The 15069-nt window shown below is 39.2% G+C and overlaps 1 protein-coding gene across 2 annotated transcripts in view; it reads left to right on the plus strand.

Moving 5' to 3' along the window:
- Positions 1–15069, plus strand: part of NT5DC2 (5'-nucleotidase domain containing 2) — a 61877-nt gene that overhangs the window by 31166 nt on the left and 15642 nt on the right. For both annotated transcript variants that reach the window (XM_050957817.1, XM_050957818.1), the window contains exons 6-10: positions 1666–1794; positions 5759–5819; positions 6527–6629; positions 7207–7308; positions 11250–11331. In XM_050957817.1, coding sequence (XP_050813774.1) covers positions 1666–1794; positions 5759–5819; positions 6527–6629; positions 7207–7308; positions 11250–11331 — 477 coding nt within the window. The remainder of the gene's footprint in view (positions 1–1665; positions 1795–5758; positions 5820–6526; positions 6630–7206; positions 7309–11249; positions 11332–15069) is intronic.

Consider the following 15069-nt stretch of genomic DNA (forward strand, 5'->3'; position numbering starts at 1 on the left):
CTTCCATCTGGGATGAAATGGAACAGTATCTTAACTTAACTCTGTACAGGTTGCCTGGATGCAACACTTCTTTGTGGTCTGGTTTGAGGAACTGGCACATAGTTTCCCTCAGTAATGGCTGGACATGGAGGGGGAGGAGGAGAAGCTGTCATTGAGCTCTGTGGTAGTGCTTTTGTCATCATGGGGTTGGGGACACTAAACATCTGGAAAATGTTTCTGGAAATGCTCTGTCTCTTGTGCCTGGTGAAAGATGCCTGCTGCGTCTAGAGCATTTGACCTACATTTCTTAGTGAGTCAGCACTCACCCTCTCTTCTTCAGGGGTACACTTCCTCATATCTGTATACTATGTGTGTGTATACTTTCCATGTTACTGCCTTTATATGCATTGACTTTGAGGCCATGGACATGCTGGAGTGTGCCGGGCCTATAGGTCTCTATTTGCTAGGGAATTTGTTTATGGGTCAAACTTCCAGGCTCTGGGGTTTGCAGTGAGTGCACAGACATCCTTAATAGCTAGATAGAAGATAGATTCTTGAGCAATTCCAAGCACTTCCCAGACTGCTTTTCTGTCATCAGATGTCTTTAATTAGTGCGAGAGTGGCTGTGAGAATAGACAAATGAAAAGTTAAATTACTCATTTATCTGCAGGTCTCAGGAGAGATTTGGGAATCTCTCTCCCAAATTTTAGTACATCCAGAAAGAATTGCAGTGGTGGTTATTTTGTATCTGTTCTGGCAAAGTCCTGTTGTGTTTAAGAAGAGCGAGCTCTACATGTATAAAGCTAGCAAATTGTGTTAAACTAGAATTCGTGGTCCAAAACCTGCTGTTTGACGTGATTTCTAGAGTAACATCTGCTCACAGTGGGGCCAGATTAGGCCCATAGTCATTTAATTTTTTATTACTAATTTTATAACTTTTACAATAAACTCAGCCTTTGTATAATTAATGGGATTGAAATAACTGGGGCGCTTTCGCGTTGTGTGGCATGAGTTTTCTGGCCATTGTTATCTTTTGGGCACACATTGTTTAAATCATTTTGCTACCTGTTGATCAGTTAAATACCATCTGAAACCTCTTCAGGAGAATAATTAAGCATAACCCTTTGAAGTGGTGATGCCTTTGCATCCGAGAGTCTTGAAACACATCATAAACATTTAACTAAGCCTCCTGGCACTCTTATGGAATGGATATGGGGGATTTACAGGGATACCTGTCACCCCTTTGGAGTGAAACACAACCATTTCTCAGTGCACTGCAATGTTATACAACAGTTCTGAACAGGAAGTGAAGAATACTGTATTAGGTTGGTTAATTCCCCATATCTTATAAAAAAAATGCTGTGGTTATCTGATGACTATGGTGGTCAGGAAACCTGTTTTGTCAAGTGCTCCAAAGAACCATTTACATTATATAAGTACCTAATTTAAGGGCAGAGTGCCACCTACTAAGTCGCTGATGCATCCTGCAGTACCTAGGCTTTCTTTGGAGGTCTTATCTGGAAACTGATGTGAGCCAACCCTAATTAGGTTGGGGGGGGGAACCCAGTACAAGTTCCCCCCCACACACACCTTTAATTGGTATGGGAAACCATTCTGAACTCTTTAACACCATGTTCACAGCTTTCTTGCAATTTCTAATACAACTTTTTTTCCCCTTCTGATCAGGGTCCTTCAATTAAACAATTCATGGACATCTTCTCCCTTCCTGAAATGACCCTGCTCTCCTCTGTCATTGACTATTTCATAAATCATGGCATTGAGTTTGACCAGGTTCATCTTTACAAGGACATATCTGTGAGTATAAGGAACACCTGAAATGCAGATGCAGTAGTATGTATATGGCACAGTTAATCTTACGATTTTTTGTTGCTACTTGTGAACTCTGTACTGTCCAAACTCAAGCTTTTATTATTTCTAACATCTAGTTTTTTAATTAGGGAGGCTTGGTGCACATACAGTGCTTTTTAAAAAAATAAATAAATTGAGATCTTTGTATACTATTAGATCACGATATTATTATTATTTGTTTGTTTTGTTTGTTTTAACATTTATTTTGGTAGCTTTTAGAGGCTTGTTAGCTCAGGGCCCCAAAAATGATAGAAGAGTTGAATTATTTAATTCAATGTGCTTCAGGAAGTCCCAGCTTTTATTTGTAGACCATTGTCTGATCCTCTTTTATTTAAAATGGGCAATTAAAAAAAAATCAGACCCCTACCCCTCCAAAAAACCCCAAATCCTTAGCATTGATCTAATTATTCTGATGTTGCTCACCAATATGGGCAGGATATTTCTTCACTCACCTGAGGGGATTATTGACTAGCTTAATAGCTTGGTTGTATTCTGAATTTTCAGTTAATTTATAGGTAGCATTTTGGTGAGTCCCATGAGTCCTTTGACCTAAATAGAGTCCTAAAAGACTCCAGGTCTCCCCCTATGCAGGACACATGGTTTCTCCTCTATGGGCAGGGGCTCTCAATTCCTACTTGATTAAGTGAGGTCTTGTGAGAAGCAGTGTGCAAACTTGCACCTAAAGGTAAGGACTGCATTGCTGTGCTTTTTGCCTTCCCTAGGGGGAAAAAAGAATGTTCTAACCTTGTGTTAACTAACTCAAGGTAAAATCCTAGTGAAGACAAATTAGTTCAAGGAAAACCTGGTTTACCTCAACCTGCTCACATGTGAAAACTCCAGCTGCTCTCTTAACTCATGTTGACTAAGATTTTTACCTTGGGTTAACTCATCATGTTCCTAGGGAAGATGCATCCTTTCAACCTATACTATTCCAAAGTGTAAGAACAACTGGATAAGGGCTAACTGATGATGATCTATTTTACCCTGTGGCCTTAGTATCCCCCTGGGGTGACTGGAGAACAGATAGGTTTATCCTGTCTTTATGAGGTTATGTGATGTTAAGAGTATGGATACTTTGAGTATCACTTTTTTATAATTAATCACAAAATACAAAAAGATCTGTGAGCTAAAAGATGTTGGTGTTTTGAAACATCAACTGAATGTTTACACTTCAGAAAATGGGAAGCTTTGTTCTAACTTGAACCTAACCTAGAGTTTTTTCTGTTGCGCTGATGTTTGGATTTAAAATACAGGTATTTGTATGATCAAAACATGGAATCCTTTTTCTTTTTCTGCTACTAAGGGTTGGAAAAAAAAATCTATATACAGTTGGTATGAACCGAGTGTCTGGTTATTTTAAACATTCTAAAGGACAATTCATTAAGTAGATTAATCTGAAGATGTGCTTTTCACCATTACAGTATGAAATTTTCGCCTTGTATAGCAGATGAAAGTATATAAAACAGCTGTGTAATTTTCAGCTTCTGGGAGCTGTCCTACCAATGTTGTAATAATATACAGGGGAAGTGAAAAGACTACAGAGGTGAATATACATGGCATATTTTATTTTAGTACTTGGGTGGCTGGATATCAAGGTGGCAAAGGCCTTCCTGAATTGTATTACACTTATTTAGTCTGGTTTTGGAGTGAATCCTGAGGAGTCATGTCAATGGTTTCTTCAAAGCCATTGGATGAATATACGACTTGGGACCAAATTACTGTACTATAGGTATAGATAAGCACATTTAAAAGAGTGCCATTTATTAATGGATGGCAATAATATTCACTACAGTGTGATCCAGAAGAATGAGTGCGCTGTCAGATTCTTAAATTCTAATCCTGGCTGTTGCATTGGCTTGCTCTTTGGCCTCAAGTTACTTCACCTTATCTTCTGGAGTTTCTCTTGTGTATAAAGTGGATGCTTACAACGTATACCTCACTGGGTACATTGTGTGGGTTGATAGCTGCTCAGCACTCTGAACATATAAAGCACAATAATAAATCAGCCTGCTGTGCTGTGTTCTGATGGGTGTCCAACGAATGCAGAATTGGGGGCAGGGGGAAATCTTGTCTGACTTGAGGACTAATGAGGGTAAATATTTCTTTAAAACCTTACCTGTTCATGTCACTACTCCCCTGAGGCTAATTCTTGTGTTTTGGAAGGCAAAGAGTCTGCCAGACATGGTTCAGAATGTGGTTCAGCAAAGTAGGACAGAAGTTCTTGTGAAGAAATAAATACGAAACTCCTCCCACTCTGTTGCTAACTCCTAGAATTGAGCATTCTCAGAATAATGATGCACATACTTTGGTAATAGCTTTGCAAACAAACCTGGCAGCCACTCCTCCATCCCTTGTAGAAAATCGTTTTCAGTGAACTAAAAGGTATTTTTAGGATCAGGCTCATGTTGGAAACACTTATCCTAACTCTTGCTGTTAGTGGGCAAGAAACATTTATCATGGGCAATCTAAACATTCACAGTTATCTTGGGCACTTCTCAAAGACCTGTTGTTGTCTTTAATATGAAGCTTGGCACTGTGTACTGGTCGAAAGGTCAAATATTAACTGATTGTCCCAGGGATTAAAGCAAGTGAGCATTTTGTTCACAGGCTCAAGTTGGTCTGAAATCTTGGTATTGGGGAACAAAGTGCGTAACTGTTTATCAGCCCTGCCATCCTTCAGAGAGCTTTTCTAACATCACGTGGCATGTCCCAGGGTTTTCAAGGTTCTAGCTGCAATATATCTCCAGGCTCTCTTTTTATTTTTGTGGGATAAGGAGTCTGCGACCAAGGAGCCTAGCAAACCGGGTGTTCTTTTCTCCACTATGAATATAGTTTTGGCACATAAGTACTTACTGTTGTCTGCTTTTGACACCGATGTCAAGCCATCAGAAGAGAGATTTTTTTCCTGAACAGGAGCTTGCATTTGTGGTGGTAACCCCATCGCTGTTTGGTACTTGTGCCTCTTAATCTAGTAGACTGATCTATTGGTCAGTGACATGGGTCATCGGTTTTTAGGGTTCAACCAGATTTTCACTTCTGAACTCCAAATGTCAAAAGACTTAAGCGCAATTTATTAAATATGTCCTAATGTGCCGTTCAAATCTTCAATACTGTTCCTCTGTCAGTAAGCAATTAAATGGCCTTCAAGTAGCTGCTGAATATCAGCTCTGCTGCCACCACCACAAAGGGACCCTGTAAGCATCTGCTGCTGCATATAAATGCTTGTTTAAAATTATTGTAGACCCTGAATATAGGAATCTGCAGTGAACGGGTACAACACGTGATATGATGGAACGTGTCTGATCTAAAAATGTCCAGTTTAAGCTCCTTAGGAAAAATTTAACTTCTATATAACCTCCAAACCTTTACAAATGAAAAGTGTATCTGTAACTCACTCACTCCCCACCGCCACTCCAACCCCAGAAATTGGCGTTGGCTTTAAAAAGCAGAAGTAAACCAGATTTAACAAACACAATCTGAAAATAGGATGGTTTAAAGAGTGACACTCTTGGAACGAATGTGTGCAGCTTGCAGGCCTTGTTAGATGGGGGGATGTTGGGATTCTTAGTTGGACAGGTCCAAATAGTGCATGGCTGCTAGTCTCTTTCATACATATAGGAAAGAGACAGACACCCATGCACTATTTGGGATTCCTCACCTTATTGCATATAATGAAAGACACATGCACACAGGCAGATCAGTATATATATATATTTTTAAAGATCCTTGTTTATATAAAGAGAAATTTTTTGGTATATGGCATGAAGAACTCTATTGTTTCAACACCCCTTAAATCTTGGCACAGACACCTGCACAGAACAGGTTAAAATTGAAGTTCTGCATCAGACTAGATGTTCCCTTCAGGAATTTCCGATTTAAAACTCAAAGCTGTCGTTTTCCCCTCTTTTAGGATTCCATTAAAGATGTGCATGTGAAAGGAATGATGTACAAATGGATTGAGAAGGACATGGGTCAGTTAAGTTTAAATCTATTCTTCTTAATTTTCAGTGCTAATGCATATTTTATTGAATGTTTACATGTGTAAATGGATTATTGGTTTTACAGTACATCACCAGAACTGATAGTGATAATAGCAAGCTACAGTGAGGTCATGTTCATAGCTTATGCTTAAAGCTATCTGAGGAGTTGAAAGAGGTATTTTGGTACTGACCAAGGCTGCTTTACAAAGAAGAGAACAGTCCTTTCATTACTCCAGCATTATTTTATTTGCCTATAAGTTGAGGATATTAGCAGTTAAGTGGAAAAAAGGCTATAGCTATTATAGATGAACTTCTTCCCCCCCCCCCCACTATATAGTCAGCCCTATGACACTGTACTTGTTCATCTTGTCTTTTTACATTTACTTGCCTGCCAAAAGTACATTAACTCACTTGTGCATAAGGGTGGCGAACTCTTCTAGTACATAAAGCTAGCTTTTTATTTTGTTGTTGCTGTAATTCTCTATTCATCTTGCTTATTATTTCAATAATTATAACGCTGTGTACCCAAGAGTATGGGCCTCTGCATTCCAGATGATGTCTCGTAGGCAACCTTTTTTAAAAACCCTCTTGCAAAATTTTTAAATAATATGCGGGTGGAAAAAATTGATAGTAAAAGATGATACAGACTTGTGGGTCTCTCTCTTCCTTTTTTTTTTTTTTTTTTTTTTTTTAAACAGAGAAATATATCCTTCATGGGGATGAAACTTATGCTGTCCTAAACCGACTGGTTAACCTCAACAAGAAACTCTTCCTTATTACAAACAGCCCCTTCAGCTTTGTGTGAGTATCGTCTGTTATGAAAACAATATGAATCAATGGTTATAGTTGCATGCATTAGACTATATGGTTTGGGGCCTATTTTCCTCAATGAGGATTTGAAAGTAGTAAACTGGATGTTTTTAATGGGACATTTCAGTGGAATTCTATTTGATTTGGGGGAATAGAGCAGTGGCTTGTGATAAGATTATTAAACATGCATACCACACAAGAGTTCTTTTGTCTTTGAGGGAGCTGTTCTAACTTTTTTTTCTTTTGGGGCTGTGACTGGCCAGTATTATTTTGCCATCACTTTTACTATTGATGCCAACAGAGCAATATCTCCTAAGTCAGCAGACTTGCTGAGCTTTGAGAGTAGGATAGAGGGAGAATTCCTTAGTCATGGTAGGAATAAGTTAATGATCAACAACTGGTGTGCAACTCCTATGTGCAGCCAAATGGAGTCAGAAGCTTTTTGAAATGTCTGCAGTTCAAGACTTCAAACATTTTTTTAAAAATGTAATAAGCCCAATTGAAATAAGCTTTTATGGATTTCACTCTGGGGATTTCTTGGAATATTAACTTTTCCACCTGTTTGCAGAGATAAAGGAATGAAACACATGGTTGGCAAGAATTGGCGGGATCTCTTTGACATGGTCATTGTGCAAGCTGATAAACCCACCTTTTTCACTGATAGACGCAAGTATGTTCCATTGTAGCGTTGCACTGCTGCATTGTGGCTTGTAGAACTTTTCTGAAGCAAACATTTCCCTCTGCTTTCTCTCTCCACCCATCTCAAAAGTATTGTTGTTATCAAAACTGTCCACTCTCTTGGGGGAGGGTGCGAGAGTGTGTGTGTGTGTGTGTATTAAATCATAAATTCTAAGCCTGATGCAGAATTGGGTCCCCTGCTTCCACAGATTCATTAGCCAGATGCATCTATTAGGGCAAATATATTCCTCCGTTAATAAAAAGCCCTTCTAGTGAAGTCCTAAGCAGAATTTGTTCCTAAATTTGGGGCATTTAACAAAGTTTTTAAATCAGAAGTTTTATGGTACAGAAGAAGAAATGGAAAGGAACAGAATAGTAGAATGCTTTGTATGAAAGCTGAATATGCCTGGACATTGTGAATGTGCCAGTTTTTTTTCCCTTGCTGCAATTAACGTGCCTTCTAACAAATGGCAAAGTAACTTAAGTGGGGTGGTTTCTTAATTACTTGGTACTTTCACCCTGTATGTAGTGGTGGATTTTTTTTTTTTAATTTTTATTCCTTATTTCTCTTTTCAGTAACTCTTATACTTGATGACTAAAGAAAACATTCCTAGGAAAACATTTGACATACCAGTTTTTTATTTTTTATTGGTAACGATTTCCTTTAGACTTGCAAAATAAGAAGGGAGAAGTGGTCATGCTGGCTCTTGAAAACAGATATAGAGAACCTGTATCTTTTTACAATGCTGCCTCAACTTATGAATGACACAATTTTATTCTATTATCAAGAGCAGAGAATCTTCTTTTTAATCAAGCCATTAGCCCAGTTAGGAGTGGAATTGTTCAGTGTTTTCCCCACTCATTAGGCATATTTGCTTGGCTTTTTTGTTTGCAAACCAAAAATCTGATCAGTTCAGCAGGGAGGTGGCTTTCTGCTGAAAACCAACTTCATTTTTATTGGCGTGGATAACTGTTTCCTTAATTACTGCATATTTTTGCAAGTTTTATCTGTAATGCTGCTGCTGTTCATGATGAAAATGCAGGATTCAGTTGTTGTGCTCACTCAGTTAATAGTGCACATCTACCCTGAACAAGACACACCTCTGAACACAATTAGTAGCCTTAGCAAAAAGAGCCTGGAGATAACAGACCGTGAAAATTAGGTTGCCCTCTCATCTGCTACCTAGAGATATTTCAAGGCGTAGGTGATTTGGGAGGTTTGTTTTGAGAGGCTTGTGCTGATGCTGTCCATAATTTAACTGTTTTCTGCCTACCTAAAGAACTTCACTATCTATTGCCCTAAAGCCAGCATCTTTCGCCAGCACTACATTAACTTTAAAGCCCATTTCCTAGTGGTATAAATGTTCACATCAATTGACAACAGTGAACCAGTTTAATTGTTTGTGGTGTTCTGTTATGGCACTGTTACAGGCCACCTACGCTGTCTGGCTTCAGACTAGCCACTGCCTCCTTTTCTTCTCGCTCAGCTTGGCTCTTCCCTACTTCCATCTTGGTTTGGTTGCTTCGGCGACTCGGTCTTCCAGCTAAGTCCTAAAGAAAAATCCACCCCTTCTGGGGTCTTCAAGTCCAGAACAGTCTTCCACCTCAGTCTCAAGCTGAGTAGAACCCTTCTTTTCTGAGGATCAGTCTTCTCTTCAAACTTCAAAACAACCTTCAGCCTGCCCTCTGAGCTCAACTCGTAGCCCTTCTTGAGCTCTGCAGTCTCCTAGCAGCCCTTGAACTCCCCTCTTGTGCTCCTTTTGGATCTGTACCGAACACTGATTCTCCCTGGGTTTCCTACTTGGAGTCTCCTTTCCTCTCTTTAGCTCTCCACAGGCGTCTGTCTTGTCTCCTTGCTGTCTCCTTCCTCCAGCCCCCTCAAGGCCTGCCTGTCATGTACTTTGCTCATTTTCTCCATCTGGGGAAGTGCACTAAGTATGTCTGGTGGGGCTGGACCCATGTCACAGGATGAATGGCTCTCATGAGACATGACAATACAATGCTGCTTAGTGACCCACCAAGGACCGTTTATGCTACAAATCTCTGCGGAAACAGTAGCACATTGGAGAGAGTTGAATTCTACCTTATAACATTCATGTAACTTTAAGTGAATGCTTTTAACTAGTATTAAAAAAAATAAAATCATCTTCTGAGACCTCTGCATACAAACACTGAGTTTGTCACGACCAGTTTATTTGTTCTGGGGCACCACTACAATTTACATAAAATATTGCACAATTCACAGTTGTGTTGAAGAACCAACTGGTTAGCGGACAATGCTATGTATAAATAACACTATTGTTTGAATAATTATCAAAAGTTCTAAATAACTGTTAGGCACACTTGTTCTCTCAGAGTACTCAAATTTACTAGTGTGTTTTACTAAAGTTTCTCCATCTGTAATCAGCCTTGGTTTGGAAATTCTTTGTATGGTGACAGGGTTCCAGGCCCATCTCCAGTACCTAGTATAGTAAATAACAGTCCGGTTGTTACTATGCTGCTCCTTATTCTGTGGTGCTAAACCTTTATATCTTATTTCATACTCTGTTTTTTGTACATCATTGTAAACCATGTAGAATAATGAATGTTTGAATTTCTATCAAAGCTTTACTATGTGTGGGAGAGGGGAGTTTGTTCTGTGGATGGTATAATTTTGTGTCTGTAATTTGACGTCCTTTTTTTTTTTTTTTTTTTTTTTTTTGGTACATCTAACCAAGGCTAAGTCCTAATAGTAAGTAACATACCAAAACAGGTTCAGAAAGTGAGAGTACTCTGAAAGGTTGAGGGTTACAGGCATTCTTGGTACAGTATCTTGGAATAACCATACTAGATAGAACTAGTTTTCCTTATTTCCCTCTCACATCCATGTGCTTCTAATAGTGTAGGAAAGTGGCATCAGAATTTTTTTTAATTTTTTTTATTTATTTAATCAGCCTTCCTCATTATTTGGAACCTAACATCCACTCACAGTAAGGCACCTCACTTTGTTTCAGGCATGAGGAGCTGTCTAATCTACGTTATCATGAGAGAGATTTACAGCTTGTCTTGGTATCTACATACAGCATGTAGACCTTGGGGTTTTTGAATAACAATGCTGTACTGCTATAAATTGTAAAATGAAGTGTAAATGGAGCCAGACGTGCATGATTTATGGAGAAATAGAATTTGGCTAAATGACTAAGTGGGATCTGGGAGACATGGCCGTACAAATATTTGAAGGGCAATATACCCCAAAATGAGATGGACTGTTAACAGAGCAGCAAGTCATATAATAAGAGTTAATAGGGTGAAAGAAAACACAGGCTGCATATCAGGAAGAGCTTGGTCATAATGAGCTGTATTACACTGTGGAACAGTCTCTCAAGGAAATGGCTAGCAACCCGCTGCTTTTTAGTCACAACACTAGGACAGAAACTGTACAACAGAGACTACTCCTACGCTGATGGGAGACCAGCAAGATGGCACATAGAGAATTCTCTTCCACTTTTGGTTGTATAAATGCCAAGATCCCCATTCCACCAGCCCCCGGTTTCTGCTGCTACAAGAGCTGCTTTTCCCTATTCTGAGATTTCCTAATAGTGAGTTCCTAATGGGGTGTGTTGTACCTCAAAATGAGATAGCAGCCAGGGTAGGCACATGTCTGGGCAAAAGGCTGCCTGACTGTAGCATTTGTTTTCTTGGTCCCTCAAAAGCAATACAGATCTTCCAGGTGTTTGTGGTAGTGTAGGGAGGGGTAATACAAAAACTTTAATAGGCTAAAACTAGATTTTATTCTCATGAGAAGAGGAAGCTAAAGGTCACTTTTTGCTTAAAATTCACTTTGTACAAGTTGCATAACATTAATTTAGGAGCTTCATGACGTGATTTACTGCTGTGTATGGCAATTGGAAAAATGTGAGTTACTTAACTCTTGCTCCCTCGTTTCCTTTTTAGACCTTTTAGAAAATTGGATGACAAAGGCTCACTCCAATGGGACAAAATAGACAAACTAGAAAAGGGAAAGATCTACAAACAGGTAAATAAAATATAAAGCCTTGTATTTCCTTTGCTCATTCCCTCTAAAACCATAGGGACTAATATAATTCTTATGTTCTCAGAAGTTCCTGGCAAAGCCTGGTGAAAGCTTTATTTCCTCCTTCTTTTTTTTTAAATTTTTTAATTTTTTTTTTTAAAGCAAAAGCTGTACAGTCTTGGTGATGTGAAAAATAGCTCATCTGAATATTTGTGATGGCTGGTGTAATAGGGGTGTGAAACACAGGAGTGCTGGTGAGGGAGTCCTGGTCCCAGTTACATGACAAGGGCAAGAGGGAATGTGGCATGGGTCAGAATCCACGCACACCAGTGACAACTGTTACAGATAGCATCTTCCATTCCTTCCCCCCCCCCCCCCCCCCATGGAGATTCCCATGGTGTTCAAGACTCATCCTCTCCCCTTCCCTCACCTCCACTCTGACACTTTCAGTACCTCTAGTACATCTGTCAGATCTCTGCTGTTATGTTTTTTCTACAGATCTTTTAAAACGGGGATTTTTCTGTTCTAGAGATAATAGGTCTGAGACCCTTGTAACTGCAAGCACTTGATAGATCATTCCTAAGGCCTGGTCTAAACGCAGTTGTACTTGTATAACTAAAGATGGGACTTTTTAATAACTATTTAGTTAAACCAATGTGACTTTATATGGAGACTTTCTTAAATCAGTTTAAACTTGGTTTATATCAGTTTAGCTTGTGCCTGTGCACTTAACAGCTGCAAACTGAACTGATATATAACTAGTTGTATAAGAGAGTCCACATAAAGAAGGTACACTGATTTAATAAAACCAGTGCACCTTCTGTGTGTAGACTTGTCCCAAGAACATCAGAAATTCTTTCATCTTTCCCTGGTTTCTCGTGTAATGAGTTTCTCCTTGAAAAGCAATAAGTGAAACAAATATATCTAAAGAAAGCAAATAAATAAAAAGCAGTCTTTGTTCTGTTTCATGTATGTACCAAAGTTGGATGCTGCTCTGTTCAATAGACCTTGTACTTCATGCTTTCTTAAGAGAGAATTCTCCTTCTCTTGGTTATACTGAGACAACCTCATTTCAGTCAATGCTGTTTTGTTAATGTAACCGGAGAATGTGACGCTTTGCGTATTTGAGTGACTGAGTTTCATTTGGCTTCCAGTTTTTAAATAGTGCAGACTTGCGTCCCATTCTCTGTAGTACACGATGGGAGTGGTGGCAGAAAAAACCCTATAATGGCATGGTTCCCTGTTGATTTGACAAGATGTTTAATCTTTGATGTTGGACCTTAGTGACAAGTACTACTTGTGTATATAGATATATATCAGTTCTGAGACTCTGTGATACTCAGTTATTGCATAGGCCAAAAGGCCATCACTGCTAAATTTTTACATTTTACTCCCTATTGACTAGTAGGGAGTGAGTTTGGGCAAAGGTCAGTAACGGCTGTGTCTAATTGCTTTAGCAGTAGACTTGTGAATTAGATTCTGCTATTATTTCCAAGGTAACTGCAAGCAGAATTTGACTTCATTTACTTTCCTTGCACAGGAAGAAAGGAGAACTGGAAAATGTTTTTGATTCCAAGAGTTAATTTCAATAGAACATTCAATACTTAATAATGGGTTAAGATGTTTGTGGTAATAAGCTGTTTATATGGATGGTCAGTCGTGTTCTCTGCTTAACCTTGTAACCTTCTTGTAACCCTTTAAAATAAAGATTTGCCTTTTGGTGTCTGGAAACTTGCAGTTAATTTAGCGGGAGTGCCTGATAGTCTCCCTTATTATTCCCTTAGCTTTCTTAGGCAGAAAAATTGATTCATACCTTTCCCAATTACTGGATTCTCCCAGATGTCCAGATGGTGCTTAGAAGGGCAATTGGGAGCTTGTGCAGTCCTGCTGGGGGTGGGGGGCAAGATTCAAACCCTTCATGCCAGAGACCTTGTACCCAAAGCCATTACCCTAATCTGAGGTCAAATGACAGCTTCTCTTTAAGGCTCCTGTCAGTGACTGGTGTCGCTCTGAGACTCTGCACAAAGTATGTTAAATACAAGTATTTTGTTAGCAGCCTCACAGAAGGACTATCATAAAATGACTTAAAAATATCTAGTCCTGAATTAGAGAGAGTATTGTTAGTATTTTTGTGAAACTTAAGTTTCAGGCCAGGCTATCTGGCAGAAACAGTCCACATCTCCAATTCAGTTTGTTATCCAGATTGTGTCCAGAAAAGTATATAATTGAGCACGTTTTCCCTATGGACTCTTTGTGTAGTGCAGGGGCCGAGACACCAGACCCAATTATCAAACTCTCCAATTACCTAGAAACAGACTCTGCTCAGCTACATTGGATGAAAAGGGCTTGTTCCAGTGTAATTGAGAGGAGGAGCATTTATCCTCCTGCAGTGTGTAAAACATGATCCATTCTGCATCTTTTGCTACTCAAGGAGAAGGTAATGCCTTTGAGGTAGGTATTAACTCAATCTTACATGTGTTTACAAATACAGAGATTTCTGACCTTCCCAAGGTCTCTCACAGTCCCATAGGAGAGCCAGAAATAGAGTTCCTATCTCATAGGCATGTTGTGAGAATGACTTGTGGTTCGCTTTGAGATCGTCTAATCCATAAATCCTACATCTACAAGAACCTTCCAAGTCGGAGATTCTATTGATAGTGTACTGAGATGCTTACTGTTATTTCCAGCACTCATTCACAGTAGTCACTTTAATTTTTGGCTATTTTCTAGTAAGATGTTACACTAGCTGCGGTGTTTTCTGTTTGCAAGTGGTAAAAAGGATGATCTTTGCATGAATAAGAGGGGATGTGGTCTACAAGACCACCTTCCTACTAAAAGGGTGCCCACCCTATAAAAACCCTGTCTTAAATATAGTAAGGCACATTGTCTTGCATCCTGATGATGCTGTATAGCTTTTGCAAAGCTTTAGTGTTTATACCTAAGGCAAATTTTAATCATGCTGTTGTTTTCCCTATCTGCATGTTACTCATGCAATGCGATTGCAGATTTCTTCTTTACCCAGTTGAAAATCAGATGCCTGTGCTGACAAACTACTTGGCACCTTAAATACTGTAGTTTTTCAAAATGCTCTTCCTCTGGATAATGGGATAGTTCCCTTCCTAATGAGGATATTGTGAGGATTGATTTGGTTATTCTCTGCAAAGCATTACACATGTATCTGAGCACTTAAAGAAAAGTAGGTGGACAAGGAAAAGTGGCATCCCTTTCTTTATTCAGAGCTAGACTCTGACATAATGGTCAAGTGCAGCAAGATTTGAGGTTTGCATGATTGTGTCTATACTCCCATTGTCTGTCTGGGAAATGTATATTCCTATCCGAGTAGTACCCTCCTCTGTGTAAATAGGTGCACTCAGCCCTTCCTGTGCCCTGATCCTGAGGACTGCTGATCATATCTCTTCTCAGGATTGACTCCAAAGAGAGCAAACTCCTCAATTTTTCTTAGTTTAGCAGATTAAGAAATTCACAGAAAGGGCTGAAAAGCACCTGACTCCGTCTATTCTGTCACTTACTTTTGAAACCAAATTTTAATTAGAATTGGCCTTTCTTTGCTTTCTGTGAAGGCCATGTTAGTGAGTGAGAAGTGACATTGGCAATGTGAGAGCCCAGTGTGGGGAATTTATAAATCAGTTTCCAGCCTTCATTGATACAAGTTGGAAAGCCAAAGTAAGAGCTCTAACAATGAATAGTATGAATTATCAGTCTCAGAAAATGAGAGATGGA

This window comes from Gopherus flavomarginatus, chromosome 6 (genome assembly GCF_025201925.1).
Source record: "Gopherus flavomarginatus isolate rGopFla2 chromosome 6, rGopFla2.mat.asm, whole genome shotgun sequence".
Lineage (NCBI taxonomy): Eukaryota > Metazoa > Chordata > Testudines > Testudinidae > Gopherus > Gopherus flavomarginatus.